General features: G+C 41.9%; 1 protein-coding gene across 1 annotated transcript in view; it reads left to right on the forward strand.

Annotated features, from left to right (window-relative positions):
- ncam1a (neural cell adhesion molecule 1a) overlaps positions 1–19,393 on the forward strand; it is an 87,813-nt gene that overhangs the window by 54,554 nt on the left and 13,866 nt on the right. The window contains exons 18-20 of the mRNA XM_008279107.1: positions 1,712–1,833; positions 3,020–3,200; positions 19,174–19,381. Coding sequence (XP_008277329.1) covers positions 1,712–1,833; positions 3,020–3,200; positions 19,174–19,381 — 511 coding nt within the window. The remainder of the gene's footprint in view (positions 1–1,711; positions 1,834–3,019; positions 3,201–19,173; positions 19,382–19,393) is intronic.

Below are 19,393 nucleotides of genomic sequence, written 5' to 3' on the forward strand. Positions count from 1 at the left end.
CTGTCTGGTTCACTTTCAGCCTCTGTCATGCTCACTCCAGTCTGGAGGAATGCAGTTTTCAGGCAGTGTGCTCAGTTGATTACTTACTTCAAGAAAAAGTGCCTTCATCCATATTCATTTAAATAACCACTAACACTGATGTTTGAAATGTTAAGTACTAGAGACATGATGTTTTCTTTTTCTGTGGCTATTCTGAATATATGCCGGTGTTTTATTTCTTTATTTGTTCAGCGATTTTCCAGCAAAAGCATCAGTTTTGATCTCTGATTAACTTGAGATAAAACAAGAGGGGTTTTTTTTTCCCTTAGCTACCTGCTTGTGGGGCTGTTATCAGATTGTTAGCATAGGGCAAAGGCTGTAACATCATGATTTAGCGGATTTAATAACATAATAACAAGGCTAACTGTGTGTAACCAATATGTACATAATTGATGAGTTTGGGTTGTTAGTCTCCACCCTTACAGCCCTCACAGTGGCACGAGAGCAGAAGCCGGCACACGCCAAAACACAGTGACCTTCCTTCCCACAAGACTATGTAAATGTTATTAAAAGTAATAGAGTAACATGTCCAATCAAGGCCTACAGGCTCATTATCCGGCGGCCCAGCAGTCATTACTCAGGAGTACAGAGCAGATAATGAGGAGCCTCAAGGAGAACAACACCTCAGCCAGTGGTTCTGAGGCAGCCTGCACTTCCCCTTCCTTCTAGTCGTCCTTAAAGTGATATTCCACCCAAAGTCTGGCTTTTATAATGAAACTCTCTCGCTGTCGGCTTGAAGTTTCAACAAGTTGTCCAAATTAAACACCAGGATACACGGTGAACTGTCTGACGCCTCCTTGGGCAGGATACCACCGTTTGGTTGTGCCCCGTTACCATAACTCAGTTTAAGCAGATGGTTCGGGTTAAGCCATTTCTTTGTTAAGGAAAGATTGTGGTCATGGTTGAAAGAAACTAACATTTACCGTCGGGGGAGAGGAAAAAAGACGACAAACATTTGTCTCCCGTGTCAAAGTCAGACACTCGGTGACCTCATTCATCAACCGCAACCTTGTACTCAGGAGGATTCGAATGTTGGAGTTACAACAATGTCCCGACTTCACTTACTTACAAGAATCATAAATCACACGGGTTCTTGTCGGGGCGCATAACGCGTCATAGATCAAATTTAGACATTTGAACAAAAAAAAACTGGAGGTTGCTTCAATCAATTTTAGTCGTCGGACGTATCAACGCTTGTCTAGAAACTTTTTTGGAATCAAAAAAACAAAACTGATTTGGGTGGAGCATCACTTCAAGATAAACACAGGTACCAAGATCAGTGTAGACAGACTAATAAATTATGACACCTAACTCCTTGATCTCTCAAGTTAAGCTTAATCATAACCCAAACTCAAACTCTAACCCTAACCACGTCTGAAGCTGTTTTGATCTGTTATGCAAACGGAGACTCTCTGTTTCTAGCATCTCTATTATTAACGTTAATCCCACAGTGGCGTCTGATTGCAGTGATTGCAACCTTAAAACATTATAGACTGAACCGGCAATCAAATCCAACAGTTGAGTCAGCAGTTCATTTAGCCTCGTAGACCTTGAAGTCACAAACACGCTTGAGCACGATAAGAAAGACATCAGGTTGCTAGTGTTTACGGGTTAATTGCATGCCGCCATGTTTATGTCAACTAATCCCGATTGCTTGGTTTGTCCTGTGCAGGGGAACCCACTGCCCCCAAACTAGAGGTCAAGGTCCAAGGGGGCAATTCTCTCAAGGTGAACTGGATCAAGCAGGACGATGGTGGTTCCCCCATTAAACATTACCTGGTCAGATACAAGGCTGTGAGTATACTGGGCAAGGAGGTAACTTGATACCACTTTGCTGTTTTTTGTTGTTGTTTTTTCTTCCCCTCCACCTCTTTACAAGCTTAATAAAATCTGAACAGTGCTTGGACATGTTCACCAAGTCAAATAAAAGCAGGAATAAACCTCTAGTCTCATACACCTGCCAACAACCCCACATTATTGGACCCTTTCATGGAAGTCCATGTTTTTTACCCCTGCAATTTTTCACTTCTAAAATATAATTATGTTCATCCGAGTGACTTGCACCAATTTAAAATGAACAGTTTTCGCTGGGGAGTGTGGACACACCAACCAGTTAGCCATGATCTCTAATTGGCTTCCCACCAGAGGATACACTGTGTGTGGTTTTTTTTTTTATTTTATTTTATTTAAACACCAAGCCAGAAGGACAGCTGCCAGGGACTGAGTTTTGGTGGATGAAATCTTTTTTTTTTTTCCTCCTTTGTGACAACCAGCCAGCCAGCCTCAATCAGTGCGCTACGTTAACTGAATTTAATAGCTGCACCTACCTGCAGGATTGTAGCTGCAGTTCATACTGAACAGACAGAATTGGAGACTTGTTTTAGAACACTGGTGACAAATACATGCACGAAACACTTTCCCCTCTACTGTGTTTGCCTGTTAACATAATTCCTCATGTCATGCCTCTGCAACTGTGTGTGATGCACAGAGATAAGTAGATATAAAACTAATAAAAACAAGGTGGCGTTTGGCGTATTTCGCCCAGAAACGCATCACTTATTTGCATTTTAGAAGCTCAGTCCCAACTGTATCGTTACATAAATCACTGCTAACCTTAGTGCTTAAGAAGCACTCTTTTTTGGAACCATTTGCCAATGATAATTGATTAGTACGATATACATTAAATGATCTTCTCTCGTGCTAAAATGGCGCTACTTTTTCTGGACCATCTTAACGACTTGTGAAGCAAGTTTCGCTGAAACATATTTGGAAGAATAAACTTGGCAATTTGTGAGGTTATGAAAGAAAAATGTCGTCTATTTATCTTCAGTAAAAACGAACAGCTTGAGAAATTGAGTCATTTCGAAGTAATTCTCAAAAGATTCTTCCCTGTGTATGTCAAGAGAATAACCACAATCTTGCTCTGGTTGCCCAGTTTTGAGTTTTGTTTTTTTTGTTTTTTCTTTTTCTCCGTTCTCAGACTCATGTATCTGACTGGAAACCAGAGATTCGCCTTCCCCGCGGCAGTGAGTATGTAGTGCTGAGCGGCCTGGACTGGAATACAGAGTATGAGGTTCGTGTGGTGGCAGAGAATCAGCGGGGCAAATCTAAGCCTGGCATCCTCTCCTTCAGAACAGCCGTAGAGCCCACCACCATCCCAGGTACAATTCCCATCATCCCACCCCGAGCATCCGCACACACCAGCCACAGTGCAGACGGGCTTCCACCGTGACCAGAAAGGCTCTATTATTTGGATCCTTGACTTTTGCTAGGTGCTTATTAAAATCTTGACGGCTGTAGGGTCTGACGTGAATCATCTGTCTGCTGAACGTGGGAGGCGTATTGTTTTTTGTCTGTTTCCACTGCTGGTAACAGAGTGGAAATGCACGATGCAGTCCCCAGTTAGAGTAACTCAGGAGCTGTATTATAGTATTGTGACCTATAGAGGTGACAAGACACAGTCTAGTCTCAAAGAAAAACTTCTAAATGAGCACAAAGTCTAAAATGCATATGATGTGTTGAGTAAAGCAGCAACGGTTTGTACTACAGCATTCTGAATTGGATATGACATTTTATCACAAGGCGTTTAAATAGTGGTTACACTGAGGAAAAACAGTCCCTCGTTTAAGATTAAAATTCGATTTATTTTCAAGGAGCTCAACGAAAGCTTTGGGAATGGCAGTGTTTACTGGCACACTAATTATAATAGATGAATAATGGCCGCCGAGCAGTTATTTCAAAGAGCAGTTTGGCATCGCTCTGCAAGAGTTCACAATCGCAGGCTTTCTTTGCACAGGATGGGAATATAGGATGCTGTCTGTGGACTAAACGGTGTTAACAAATGCCAAAAGGAAACAGAACATGCCACGTGTGCCTCAAAGGTTGGGAAAAAGTCAAACTTTGGGAGGAAACATACACTAGTGACTTGAAGTCTTTCTTTTCGCTGTTAACAAAATATTTCAAGTCGTTTCCAGTTATGTCCTCCCCGCCTAATTCTTCTCCTCTTGAAATAAAGTAAATAAAATGCCTCTGTTCTTTTCAAGCACACAGCACCTCATTTGCATTTTAAAACATTGTGCTCACTTTACAAAATTTCCAAGGCCAGGCTGCACAAGATCAACAATAACTATTGAATCCGTATTTTTAAAAAGCAAAGCAGAGGCTGCATTGTTCTCCTCTTTGATGCTCTGCTGCTACAGATAAATCTCAGGATATTCTGCTCTCACGGTCCTCAGCAGCCCCTATAAGGTAACTACTGCTGCTCAAGTTCAGCGAGAGCAGACGTAAGTCAGACCCCAAGAGTTTTGTCCATTTATTCCCAAACGCTTGTCTACAGGTGGTCACGGTCGGCCTTTGCTCTGTGGTTGTGTTGTGTGCAAAGTGCACTTTTTTTTTTTTTTTTTAACTTGGGCTGCCTCCCCATCCCACTATACCTGAGCTATCGAAGAGGTTAAACTTCACATCACATCCAACTATCTTTCTCCACTTCTTCCAAAAATATTGCCGTCTATTTTCTTTCATCTTCTGTTTCTCCTGTTCTCACCTTCACTTTCAGTACTTTCTTGCCTGCCCTTTTCTTCCTCCTCCAAAGAGGTGTTGATTGCACCAGCCAAGTACGCATCACGGCACCGAATCGCACAGAAATGACAAACTAGACTTGAAATAAATTCACTGGTGTCCTGCAAGTCAGAAATGCATATACGAGGAAAACAACTGGAGCGGAATCAGTGTTAGGAATTCATATTTTCTCATGTTTTATTGATATCTGACTGCATTAACTTAAACATCGTGGCAGAACAGTTGCATACGTTAGAAGGAAAGAGGACGTGTCTACAAACAGATTTTCCAAATGGTTTATTTGTTTAACTAATATGCAACTTTCCAAGATGTGGGTGCAAAATTGCAATAGCTAACAATGCGCTTCATCCTAAAAAATAATCTGCGACAGAGAACAGGGAGGACCATCTGGTAGAAACTACGACGCCAGCTGCAGCGTCGCTTGGCCTCTTTTCAAAATTAAAAAATGAGGGATACCTGATGAAGGTCGGACAGACCGAAGCAGAGAAATTTAATAAATATTTCAGCAGCAAGCGAGACGGCGCGTGGGAGTTCTTCATTTTGTGTCCCTCCAACGCACCTGTCGCTCATTCAGGTGTGCAAAGTTTTAAAAAAATAAAATTAAAACCAAATATTTGCAGCCGGTTTTTAAAGAGCTTTAGCCGCCAACATGGAGGAAGAGTTGGAACGAGAAGGCATCTGTTTTGATGGGATTTGTTAACAATGAAGCGTAAAACCTGCTCTAACTTTAAATTTAATTAACAGGAAAGAATAGAAAAGGTGTTTTTTTTTTCTTTTTGTTGACGCAGATGGAAGTAGTAGTAGTACTAGTAGTAGACAGCTATGGTTGATTTAGCACCAGGACAGAAAAATCACTGCCAGATAATGAGCTTTTTTTTTCCAGATTTTATTTTTTTTGTGTGTGTTTCTAGGAAATCATTTTCTTAAAAATTATGAATACACACAAAACCACTAAATCCTAATTCCTCATCTGTGTGTGCTGTTCTCTGTAGCTGAGCTTTAGACCATTAAACCGGACGCTTTCCGTATGTGCTCAAATGAGAAATAAATGAGTTGAAAATTAGGGTTTCCTTCATATGCAAAACAGATATCTTAAGGAAAGTGTAGCATGCTTAAAATCAGTGATGCTTCATTAAGATGCTGCTGCATTTTTTAAAAAGTTCAATATGTCACGATTTAGCAAAAAAAAAAGAGCGTCTAGCTCAGAGATAACTTTGTTTCTTAGTAAGTGGCTCAACAAAGAAAAAAACTGACTTCATTTTTAGTTTAATTTTCACTTTATATGCGTGTCCCTGTTTTACTTATTGTCTCCTCATCTGTCCTCTTTATTCATATTGCAAACTCCTCCATTGCTTCCTTCATCTTTGTTGCACATTTCCTCTTATTTCTTTATTTCATTCTCTCCCTGTCAGCCTCTATCTTTCCTTTTCCACTGCCAGGTTTAGTGGGTGTCACATTTCAGGATCCATGACTGACCTGAATATATAGTGTTTGGCCTAGTTAGGTGGGGATGCAGCCCTCACAGTCTTTGCATGGTGCCACTTCCAACTGGATTAATTTTTATTTTTTATTTTTTCTGTTCTGTACTGGAGACCCTAAAAGGCAACTGCTGCCAGTGCATGGCACATGAAGAAACCAGTTATTTTCTTTTTCATGCGCTTGCTGGGCAACAGCCATATAGCAGTGGGAGGTTTGGATCACTTATAAATCTACCGGAGCAGAAGTTCACATGTCCCCCCCCCTTTAATTCCCGTAATTGCTTTCATTTAATTTTTTTTTTTGTTTGGGGATATTTTAGTATTACTTCCAAGCTGCTGTTGTTTTTTTCTTCACTTCAAGGCACGTGGGAATTTGCCGAGGTCTATTTTTAGCTGCAACATCTGCATCTGATTCCACTATTTCACTTCCAGTCGCGCAGCTGTTCTTGGTAATGCTCACTCAAAACAGCTGCTCTTTTGTAAATATATACTGGCTCTATACGCTCAATTCGCTCTGCAGCTCCAATTGCGACTGCAGTGTTGATGCAAGGCTGAGTTTCAATCTGTTTGGATTTCTTCTCTTTCTGTGTTGTGTTTCAAACACATGCTCCGAGAGCAGCCGCACAAGTATATCCAGTCACGTAAATACATTCACCCCAGTAATTTAAAGGCATTTCAGCATGAAGGATCTCTGAAAACATCCCAGCGTCTAGTTCTGTCATCGTTAGAAAACTGATCTGATGAATCTGCTGCGTCAGAATCATTCATTTAATTCGGCTCCTGCAGCTTCTACAGGTACGGCTGGGCGGCATTTGCAGATCTACAGACTCGGAGAAGGCAAAATGCTGCCCAGCTGTGGAGCGATAAAAGCCTCCAATGCCAAAGTGTTGGTCAAATTCGACCGTAAGCGGCAGATATATCGACAGGTGATCCATCCAAATCTCCCCGGCTAAGGTTGACATTAGAGTACAACTACAAAAACAACAGCTATTAACTTGTTCCAGGTTTGATAACATGAGGTCACCCATCCATTCATGTCACAGACTTGACCTTCATAACCAGCTTCTGTTTTGGATGTGTGGTTTTGCATGGGCCATTCTCCCCGCCATGACCAGTGGTGTAAAGGTAGCTGAAGAAGTGGCTCTACTGAGAATATCTTCCTTTCCTCTCTCTCTCTCTGTACGTTTACACCTCGCAGCTGTTTGCTGAAGTATTTATAGTAGTGGACTGTTTGTATTACTGAGAAACAGAGTGAGCAAAACAGTGTGTGAACCTCGTGGGTTCCTTTTTAATTAGACCACAAAAGAAGTGCCTCGACAGTGTGTTGATCTCTGCTCTTTTGTCAGAGCCATAATATGTATTACTTGCTTTTTCAACCTCGACTTCTGCCAGTGACACATCTATTATACTGAACTGCAAATATGTTTTGAAGGAAACACAATACCGGCCAGATGACAGCTTGAGCGGCGTAACGACATTTCTTATGAATGTCATGAAAATGCACCTGATTGGTTCACACCCGGCGTTAGCATGTGTCTCAGGTTATCTGATGCATCAGATGGTAAAAATTTGTGTTTAATCCTCTGTGCCCCAAACAGTTTCAGGTTTTTGATTTTTGATTTTTGGCACATTTTCACTCTCTGTGGGCTCATTTTTCACCGTAATGTAAACACCCACGCCTCCATGGAAACACCACGACCACGGCTAGAAGTAGACTCAGCTAAAACATTTCTTCTGTGCAGTATGACAAAGTTGTGATGCCATAAATCATAAAAGAGAAAAAGCGAAAATTGGATTTCTTAATTTCTTTTTAGATAGTTTCAACAAAACCTTGGAATAAACATGTATGTATTTTTCCAAGTGCCCACAGGTGTTACCAACACTATGGGTAATTATGGCTCTACATATCATAGATATTTTACTATTTACATTTTTGATTTGTTTAAATGCTTGCATCCTCTCAGCCTGACTGTTGGTCACTCATGATTTCATGGTTGCATTGAGAGGGACAGACTACTTCTAATTTTTAACACAATCTGGTGGAAATGGTTTATTCTTGGCATTTTTTTAAAAATAAGACATATGCAATAAAGAGATTTTTATGAGCGATTTCAAGCTTAGATTTGGTTAATTTTAGCAGCAACACCAGAAGTTAAACATGATTAATTCCAGGACTGTCAGAAGGTTGAAAATCTTTGTTTTTACAGTTTCTGGCTCCGATAAATGGCGCAATTTAGGCTATTTTTTTTAGAGATAACACGCCTTTCAAACGTCTTATGGTTCAGAGGGTCATTATTGTACGCGGCAGCTTACAAATAAAACGCACAAGTACGCACTTTTGTTCGAGTGTAAATGGCATCACGTTACCAAGCAGCCACAACAACAGAAGCCCAGAGAGATACTTCAGGAGTTTGTCAAACATCTCAGGTGATTGTGGTTTACCTGGAACCTGCCGAGGAGTCGAGCCAACGTTTACTGTTTTGATTCCTTCCTTTAATTTCCAGGAGACTTGGCACGAGAGCAGCACATTGCCGCCTCCCGGCGCTTTAAAACAACAACACATTTGATCTTCGCAAACAGCATGATGTGCTTTTTTTTTTAGAAAATTATTTATTTGCATATAGAGTGGGCGAAGTGAGATCAGATCAAGTGGTCACTGGAGATGCATCCTAATGGCGGCCACTTAGAGCCGTCCGCTCGTGATCGGATCAGCCGGGACACATGCTAACGGCAGGTGTGAACAGAACCGCGGTGTTGTTTTCTCTTCAGAACGCTTTAGGAGCAAGCCGGTGCCCATTACCCCGCGAGGCTCGCAGGGAGCTGCTGATTGGAAACGGTCGATTTTTGTCAGTCAGTATCCCGGCCTTTTGGCTCGCACCTCCAAAGGCACACTTAACAAAATCTAAAGGCCCGACTGTGTCCATAATTCCTCCATTAATTACCTAATGGGTGAATTAATTAGGCTTTGGGGTAAGGTTTCCAAGCATCAGTGGCAAGTGAGCATATACTTGCGTTTGCCTTACGTTACACCACTGGCCATTAGGAATGAGAGATAACAGCCTGACTCTTTGCGGATGTGTTCTTGCATCCATCTGTCTTATCCTAGACTCTGACGCAAAAAAAAAAAAAACAACAAACTCTCCTTGTTGCTAGCGACAGCAGAGCGAGGCTTGATTGCAGTGTGTTTGAATCGTCCTCCTTATCGATGCCATCCCCTCCTCCATCCCCTCCCTCTGTGTGACCCTCCACCCATGCCTGCCATGAACCATTTGCCGTGCAACTAACATGCTATGACTTTCTTTATTTACTTTGATCCTCTAACTTAGACTTCCTTTTTTTTTTTTTTTTCAATTCCTCGATTCTGATAACCTTTCAGACTTGTATTTCTGTATTTCTGACCTATTTTTCTATCTCTCTCCCTCTTTTCCCTCTTTCTCTCCTGCTTCCCCTTTTCTCTCCGTGTCCTCTTCTTGTCTTCATGTGTGATCTTCTTGGGCACCTATGGACCATGACATTGCCATACACACGAATTTCTTTTTATTTTTGTTCTACTCTCTGTTTGTGGTTTTTTAATTATGATTTTTGTGTTTTGGTTCTCTGTCACACTTTATTGCTACGACTGTCGCTCAAAACTCTCTGTTGTGGATATCGATACGTACTGTTGGTCGATCACCTCAGCCACCCTCGGTTGCCAATGTGTGACGTACAGTCTGGCGGCTCTTCTGTTGTCCGTGCCGACTGCGCTCTGGCTCTCATAAACTGATTTCGTTTCGAGGAGAAGGAGTTTAGTCTGAGCCTTTAAAAAATCTCCGGGCCCAGACTCCTTTGCTTTCTATGCCTTTTGACCCCTTGTGCAGCCACACACAAGATTAAAAAAAATAAAAAATAAAAAAAAACGAAAGAAAGAAAGAAAAAAAAATAATAAAGATGAAGAGTCAAGACATTGAGTTCATGATGTTATTACAGGGTGCTCAGTACTTGCATCATTCTCAAAAATTTTGGGGGTTTTTAGATTCTGTTAATATTTCTGTTTCCATCCGTTCTCATGCTGTATTTGATCAGATCCAGGAAGGGGTTTGGAGGGTTTTGTCACTGTTACAGGTTGGACTCGGGTGCTCTATCAGGATACAACGTAGACAAAGTATTGTAGCTTTGTTGTAGAGTTGATTAGTAACACATTCATAATGCCTTAACGTGATCTGAAGAGGGGGGTTGATCAGTAGAACAATTACCTTACACTGTTTAACGATGTTTTAACCGGACGTGGCGAAAAAGAGTTTTGTTTTGGACTTTTACTGCCTATTAACGAGGACACCATCATTCCACTGTTGTTATGTCACAAACGACATAGGAGAAAAAAAAGCATGAACACTGCATGAAAGCTGACACAAGGCATGATCCAGTATTCATGAATGTTGCTATGCAGCTGCTTCCCAGCTCCCCGGTCAAGCATTATGAATGTGTTAAACAGGAGACGAGTATAAATGCTGTGCCTAATTTCTGTTCTTTTGGATACAAGCTTGAAATGTCCTGCTGTACAAAAAAAAAAAACGAGAGGGGGGAAGATAACACATGCGGAGAAATTTAACATTGGTTACGGTCAGAGTATTCTTTTTTTTTTTTTCTCTCCAGACAGTTTCTTACTTTTTCGCTCACTTTCAAACACATTGTTCTGTAATCGCCTTTGTCGGGGGTTTTGGTGGCGGCGGCGGGGGGAGGACGGAAGGTCGTGCGGAAAAACTAATCATGTTTTGTGACAAAGTGTACATACTCTTTTCAAACTGATATTCAAGAGAGGAGAATCAGCTGTTATTTTGACGACTCATGTTCTCTTTTTACCTGAAAGCGGAGAAATGTCTGAAAAACACAAATGCAAACAGCTGTTAAACACTCTAAAAAAAAAAAAACCAGATGAAAAAAAGTTTCATTTTCAATAATGTGAAATTATTTTATTCTCTGAGACATTTTTGTAAGTGCATATCAGTGTATTTCCATGTAACCATTGTAGGGTTGAAATAAATTGTGTTTCTTTTTCTTTCATGAAAGTAATGGCTTTCTGAGGCTTTAGCGACTAAACATAATAGGAAATGTGACACAGTGATGATTTTTTTTCTTTTTATTTTCCTGACTGTTCTGGGAAGCTGATTGTGAAGCTGATTTTAGTCCCCCAGCCCCTTTTTTTTTTTTTTTCTTTTCTCTCTGGAGCTTTAACAAAATGTCTGTATTCTGCATTCAGTGTTGCATTACACCACACATGACTGTTAAACCCAGATGTTGAACGATTAGAAGCTTGGCTGTAGCCTAACTGAAGAAGATAAGGTATGCATTCTGAACAAAACAAAAAAAAAAAGGGGGAAAAAAAGGCAAAACGGAACGCAAAAAAAAGCCTTGCAACAACAACAAAAAAAAAAAAAAAGAGGAAGAGATTTTAATATGCAACTATTATCTCAACAGTATAATTACAGCGATATGCAGCAGCGACTAAATCCCTGATGGCTTGCAGAGCAGATTTTGGGTCGAATCTAAGCCAGAACATAATGTATTCAGCATTTGGTTGGAAACGACACAGAAATTTGAGTTGATGCCGCCCAAATTAGACGATAAAATATTTTTTTGCTGTAATTTCCATCCAAAGCAACTCATAGTAACCGATGTCACAATTGGCCAGACAACACTGTGCCTTCGATAGCAGTCAAAACCCACTGCTGCAGGGGGATGCTGAGTATTTTTGCGACCACGGTTAAGTGTCAGATCGCAGTTTAAGACACAAAAATGACTTTCGCACTCAGGGTGGGTGTAATGTGTCCAGTGGCAGCCGGGCACGCTATCCACTGGTACATTAGTTCTTTGCTCCTGGCAGATAAGCGTCATAATTCACGCGACCCTTGAAGGTCTTCGTCAGTTAAATATCAACATGTCGTTTTAGGCATTTGTGCAAATGACTTACTGTCGTTTTTTTCTCGGAACAACAGTCTTGCTATCGAGGAAGACAGCAATAACTTCAGGCCATATTCGAAGCTCTTCACACCGGTAATCAAGAGCTGTAGATTCTAAAAAAAACAACACACAAAGTGCGTAGGTTACTCAAAGCCCTCTATACAGTTTCCATTTGTTCAAACATTTGTTCCACACGCTGCTCTACAACTCATTAAAGTGCTGCAGACTCGTGCAAGATGAGGGGATGCAATGCATAAATAACGAGACTAGAATCACCTGCAGCCGTGATCAACGACATTTCAATGTGAGAGAATTAATAAAGCATTGATACATTTTCAGTAATCACACAGATGTGGATGGTGATTGTTTTTTTCTGCCTCGATGAGGGAAAACGCTGCAGAATCTGCTTCGCGGCGGCCAGAGCCACATATTTAATTTTTTTTTTCTCTCTCTCTTTAAAAGACTAAACCTGGTGCCTGTTTTAAACCTGCTCATCTTTCATTTATCATGAATTCCAGCTGAGTGGTACCCAACATTGTGCCGGTAATGGCACTCCAAATGATAGTGTGCAGATGGGTTGGTGTTTACTGTGTCCATGACAGGAGTCAGATATGAAAAACCCACTCTGGCAGCATTCATGACATTTTAAGTGGAAATTTTGCCATCTGCTCTTTTCTTGCACTTTAATGTTGAAATTCAGGAAATGTGAAATCATCAACTACTTTACCATAAGAGGGCATTTCTCTTTTTTTGTCAGTTGCCTATCAAACATGCTTCAACGTCAAGCGTGCCGTGTCCCCGACTTCCCATTTGAAAAACAGAAACTCATAAGGGTTCATTTGAAGAAGAGTCAGTCGGCAGCAAAGAGCACTTCAAATCCGAATAAGTAAATGTCAGAGGTTTCTCCATCTGATTCGTAACCTTTAATGGAGGCTTTGGAGGGGATGCGAAGGTGAATGTATCTCAAGAGGCTCCCTGCTTGTGACTTACGGTGCGGAAGCATCATCAAACTCGCGTGGTTGGACCTTACACGCCTGAAGCTAGAATAACACTGATATGTGGTAATGTCTGGTTCCTCCGAACAGGAAGGAGGAGACAGAGGAAGAATTATATTGGCTTAAATCTGTAGATGTAGAGGGTTTTTTTCACCCCCTTTGGGTAGCTTCCATCTCTGAAACATGGCCCCCTGGTCTTCCCTCCTGGGCCGAGGTCGGAAATGAGATTTGTATTCCCTTAGTTTATTATCCCTGGCACTGCTGTTTAATCTCAACTAAGTTCTGTCGCAAGGAAAATAAGAGCTTATGACACCCTTGAGGTGTTCTTTGTCACTTTGTCCCTCCTGTTGTTCATCATTGCCTACTGAGTAATGATAGCGCTGATCAGTGCTGAGTGATTTTCATTTTTGCTAATCAGGATCTTCATCTAAATGTCTGCTTCACACTTACTTGCATTGCATATAAACAGAATATTTCTTGTCCCCGAAGCGAGCGGTGCAGTCGCCCGCTGCATACAGACTACAGGATGAGCTGCTGTTACTGTTCAGGAATTGGAGATTGGCTGCCTGTGCGTAGCCTCAAACCTTTTTTTCCTCAGTTTGTTAGCTCGCCGTGATAAAGGAGATGTTGATATAGATAGAAGCTGAAATCAAACAAGATGAGTTGTACGGGCGGATCAAGCAACGAGCAATCTAAAAAAAGTTCCTTAATTTATTTTTTATTAGAAAACACACATGTTGTTGTTGTGTCTGACTCACATGACAGCATCTCAAACCTGCACAGTAACCGCCTTGGTAACACCCCTCTGCAGAAACTAATATCATAACTACGCCTTAGATGGATACGACTCCTCTCCTCACTCTATATCCTCTACTCCATGAAAATGAGTCTGCAATTCATAATTGTCGAGCCAATATACCCATCAGTTTGTAGCCCTCGTTACCTTACCAGTCAGTGAAATCTTCATTTAAATGCTCGAAACCCCATCTAGCCCCGCACACACTCTCCTTCCTGCATGAAGAGTTCCCAAAGATCTTAATCAGTCAGAGAGGGAGCCAGTTGTCAGCATCACTCTGCTTCCATGGACCCAAAAGGAAAAAACAGAATCTGAAGCTGGTGCCGTTTCAGCGGTGGTGCAGTGCCACACTGTGGCAGAGCTTTGATGGAGGAGAATTATTGAAGAAAGTTTTCTCTGAGCCGCACAAGGTCGATGCAGAGTCAGAAAAAAACATGAAAATAACTAGCAGGTGGAAAAACAGAGGCAAGGGAAAGAAGTAAATAAAAAATCATAGTAAAAAGAAAAAAGACAGACAGGGCTTATTTAAAGATGTTCAAGAGTCTAGATTGTGGATTCTGACATTATTAACATGTGGGAACAAGTCTCAATGTGTGTTAGACTAAAGCAGGGATGTTATGTTAGCAGTAGTCAGTGCAGAAAAGGTTGCTCATGTTTCACATACGTGTCCACGCCTCAGTCAAACCTCGTTCTGTCTGTCTGCAACATAATGCCTCCTCGAAACTGCATTTCTTCCTTTGCAGAACGCTATCTGTGCTCCAATGCAATTTATTATGTCGTGAATGTGGGCATGTTTGGTCTCCGCAGTGTTTAGATCTGTTCAACCCTCGCAGCAATTCACCCAAAGTACAACGAGGACAATTCATTATGTGGCGTTTGCAGAATGTCTCAAAGTCTGAAATCGAATGAACAGTTTCCATTTAGACCGTGCTGTGTAGTTTATTGCCGCGCCGATCGCAGCATTGTTAACATGTCGGGCATCATTCGAAACCCCAAACTGCTGCCTTCTATAATAATTACCATAGATTTCTTCGTGTTTCGACATGCTTCAGATAATGGCTCTGTAAAGACGGCGGCAGCACCGGCGGACCGTTCAGCGTTTGATGCAAATACGAAAATCAGTAACCGCCGTTTGAGAGCATCTTCCAGTGCTATAATCATATGTAAATTAACTACTGATATAACGGTTTTTCATCAGTGTACGAGTGCACAAGCCTGGCAGGTTGTCAATGCTGGACAGTAACCAGTTATTGATTTCTCAGGAACGCGTTGTTTTCAGTGAAATTGAGGGTTTATCACATGCAGTCTGTTATCAGCGGTCCTCTGGGGGGGGGGAAGCCGGCTCGGTACTGTACCTGACAAGCCTGTAAAGAGAAATGTTTGTGTAGTCCGTCCTGACGCGTAGATTTGTGCCTCCTCCCTCAGCGAGAGCGCACTCGGTGAGAAGACCCCCCTCGGCACTGAATACATGCCACATGATTTATTGTGCCTGTTAAAATGCAAATGAAGAAATGGGCAGAGGAAGAAGAAAAAAAAAAAAAAACACACAAGTGTTGTCTGTACCGGTGCAGTCACCTATAAGTACACAGAGCTGTGGCGTGCTCCTGCTATTTTGATCACAGCCATCAGAGAAAATTAAGGTTTGCATACCCCGGTGCAGGGAAGGAAAAAAAAAGAAAAGAAAAAAGAGGAAGATTTAAATTAAATGTCGAGGCTGGCCGTGGGCTGTGTTTTCACTTGAATATGTATCTGTCATACGAGTGAGGTAAACACAAACTTAACATGCTTGAGAGGCATGAAAATTATAAAAATACGTTTTATCTGTCTTTGCAAAGTGTGCAGCACGGCTGTCTGCAAGTTCACCGAAGGCCAAACGTCTAGAGAAGTTTTAAAGATCCCTTCTGGTGGAAATCAAGTTTTTTTTTACCTTGTTAACGTCTCCATATGGTGTTTGTTTTGTTTTTTTATGCTGGAAAACAAATCATGAGCGAAATAAGCAGTCGACACCGTGGCGGAGTATTTCCGCCTTCAAACCTCTCGAAGACACAGCGTCAGACTTCCAGGGTTTCTTAGTTTTGTCTGTTCTGGTTTAAACGTGTGAATTGTTCCACTATTACAGCTTAGCATTTGATAGCATTAGAGTATATTTCTTGGTCTCTGCAGCAAGTGCAAGAAAACCTTCTAAACGTGTGGATACATAGAGATGAGTTTTTAGAGGTCTCATCAATGTCCGCAGAGAGACTTCTGAAGTCAGACTGAATGTGTGTCGACAAAAACTGTCCCACTTCAAAGGCCAAGAGAATTACAGCCATCATTTGCCCCAGTTTATGTTGTTTATGCAGAGCTCGGGAACTTGTAAAGTCTGGACATCTGACATGTCAGTGGTAAATATATCACATAAACTGGACCAATAAAAAAGTAACTGCAGCATGTTAACAATGGTCGTCAGGTTTTAACTTTACTGCCACGTAGGCTGTTTAAATCAAATATTACAAGAGAAGTGATGTTAAAATTTAATTTCATCCAAGTGAGTCCGGTGTTAACAGACAAATGTAATTCCCTGTGATGTGCGGGTTCGCTGGATGCTCCAAATTACATTGGGACGGTTGAAAATGTCCCTTTTTTAAAACACGATCTAATTGACAGATAGTCAGGAACAGCAGAAACATTAACACATGGACAAATCTTGCCTTGAAATTAGTTTTTTTTCCCTCATTTCACTAGACCTGCAGGTTGCTGCTTTGCTGCGATGAGTAGATCTGCATTCGTCATGAGTTGTCAACAAAATTGCACTTAACGTCGTTGGATCCTGATGTTTGTGATTGGAGATATTGCACATTGTATTGATGCAACAGTGCACTAGCTACAGCTGGAACCTAATCTGTGGGAACAAAAATGCAAGAGACACCACTAGTACAGTGTTAATGTCTCTGTAGCTCACATTTAATTCAGGCTTTTCGCAAAATGCCGCAGGCTGTGGCGAGGCCGTTACACAAAGAGGTTCACGCTGTAGTTCCAGTGGTCCGAGACTGCAGACGGTATTTGTCAGTAGCTGCTCCACGTTCCTCATTCCCACCGCCGGGGATGAGGGTATAAATAATTTACATAAGTTTAAAGATGGTCCTCAGACTGCGCAGTGCTCACACCTCCATGAGCCTCAGATCCTTAACAGACCCGGGTGACCGATAGCCTCTTTCTTTACTGCCTTCATCAGAGCTGCAATGTACAAGAGACTTTAATTATAGATAAAGATCTCCATGTTTCTCCAGCATGGCGTATACCTTCATAAAAACAGCATTTCGTGCGTTGGCACACTGAATACAAACAAGTTTTTGGCAGCAGCTGCAACTTGAGGGACTGTGCGGTGGTGGTGGTGGTGTTGGACCAGTCGTGACGTCACCCACTGAAAATTACAGCGACATCTTAAAAGCGGTCCGGCGCCTGCTTCCACCTTGATGTTGTTCCTTCATGTTCCTCCGTTGGACTACATCAAGGTGGCCGCTTTGAAATGCACACTGGGGCTGCACTCTGCATTTCTTAAATTACTCAATAGGCACCCAGAAGCAGCACGGGGGCAAGTGGAGAAAGGTGTCAGGAGTCCTGCTCGTTTTGATTCCTACGCCGTCGTTTGTTTTCGACCCTTCTCGACTACTTCAAACGTTACCGGGGGTCAATAACATCCCAAGTCTCTACTGTAAGAGCTGAAGCTCGAACAGAACTGTGTGGAAATTCAAGACTCGATTAGATGCTGCCCTATAAAAATTTAATCAGTGCTGGATATGTAGATTACATGATCAGTGCAGACATGCCCACAAGCTTTGGACTTGTCTGACAAATACAGTATCGTTTACTTCTACCGTTAAAGCATTTGTTTGCATCAATTAAGCAGTTTGAGTCCCTATAAACGCCTTGTAGCATTAATATTTCTCCTGTTTGAAGCATTGCGGTAAGTAGCTCATATTTTGCTCCTGTAAAATGACAGTCTGGCCCCTTATCCACCTCCTGTTATCATCATCCTTTCCAACCTAAATGGAGACCAAGTGAATCACTCAGTCGAGCACATTTCCAGTTTCATTGACAGTTGATTCTGTTAAAGTCTATTATTGGTATCAGCGTAACTTTCGTTGCACCTATTTTAACTTTAGGAAGAAAATCACTCAATTAAGCCCTTCATAAATAACTTTCAGGCTCTCGCTGAGGTCACTGAATCACTTTGTTTCTGCCAGTGCGCGCTCAAAGGTTGGACGCAAACAAGGAAAATCTGGCGACCACTTATTAGTCCGCATTCGAAATGTCATCAAATGCCAAAAGGAATGATGACGCCCGAGAAAGCCGCGCTTCGAATGCAAAGCCGCAAAAGCCTGAGCCTCCTTGACCTCCAAATCCTGTTTATTCCATCCCCTCGATGTGCGTTTGTTTGCGCGGGAGTAATCTGTGGGGGAAAATAACCTGCGTTTGCACTTTGCCCTTAAAGTTGAATTATAAATGCGATGAAGGCTCGCCTATATTGAGATAAACAGCTGCTAAGATAACCCCCATCCCTTTTTTTGTTTTTTTAACCTTTTCCAAAGAAAGTTTTGGAGCAGCCGATAAAAAGATTGAATGGGAACTGAGAAAAAAAAGCAGGAAAAGCTGTTAGTTTGGTAACTCTGTTGGTAGCGTGTGATAAGAATGGTAAGTGAAGAGACGGCCTATGAACTGCATTCTCTGTGTTTTCTTCAAAGTAAAAGTCTGCTAAGGGTATTGTTTTCTTGTGGTTTACTCTTTCCTGGTAATAACTTGAGAATCATGCATGTTTTCAAAACTGTCTCTCTCTGTTTTTTTTTTAATATTACATTGTAATGAATGGAGAATGTCGTAGAGTATTTTCATTGTATGCTGCCACGATGAAACCTCAAGCGAACTGAGAACCGTTATGAATTTCTCAAACCATGTAGTGTCGGTATTGGAGAGTTTAAAGTGCTACCATGTAATATAATATCTGATTTGCACACAGCATCACCCGACTATTATTTAAGAAGTTTCTCAGAAGTTCTGTAATTGCGTAAAATCACCTCAAGTGTGTCGGCCATCGAGATTTTGTGGAGTTTAAATCAAGTTTGCAGAGATTGCGGTGGCTCCTCTGGCACGATTTGTCTCCAAATTCCCCCCCTAGAAAGAATGATACACTTGAGGTCTTGACTGAAACCTGAAGCACTTGTATTAAAAGCTCGACTGCACTCCTCATCATCTCTCTCCCTTCTCTCTTTCTAACTTTCTTCCTCTCCCCTCTCCTCCGTGTTAAACCCTCTTCTTCCTCTTCTGCCTGTTTTGCTTGCGTATCCCCTCTCCCTTGTCCTTGTCCCTGCAGACGCCGTGGAGGGCGGCTCGGGCCTGGGCACCGGAGCCATCGTGGGCATCCTCATCGTCGTCTTCTTCCTGCTGCTGGTGGGCGTGGACGTCACCTGCTACTTCCTCAACAAGTGCGGCCTGCTCATGTGCATTGCCGTCAACTTCTGCGGGAAGGCCGGTCCCGGCGCCAAGAGCAAGGACATCGAGGAGGGCAAGGCGGCATTCACGTGAGCAAAACA

This window comes from Stegastes partitus, unplaced genomic scaffold, assembly GCF_000690725.1.
Source record: "Stegastes partitus isolate 25-593 unplaced genomic scaffold, Stegastes_partitus-1.0.2 Scaffold144, whole genome shotgun sequence".
NCBI classification, from domain to species: domain Eukaryota; kingdom Metazoa; phylum Chordata; class Actinopteri; family Pomacentridae; genus Stegastes; species Stegastes partitus.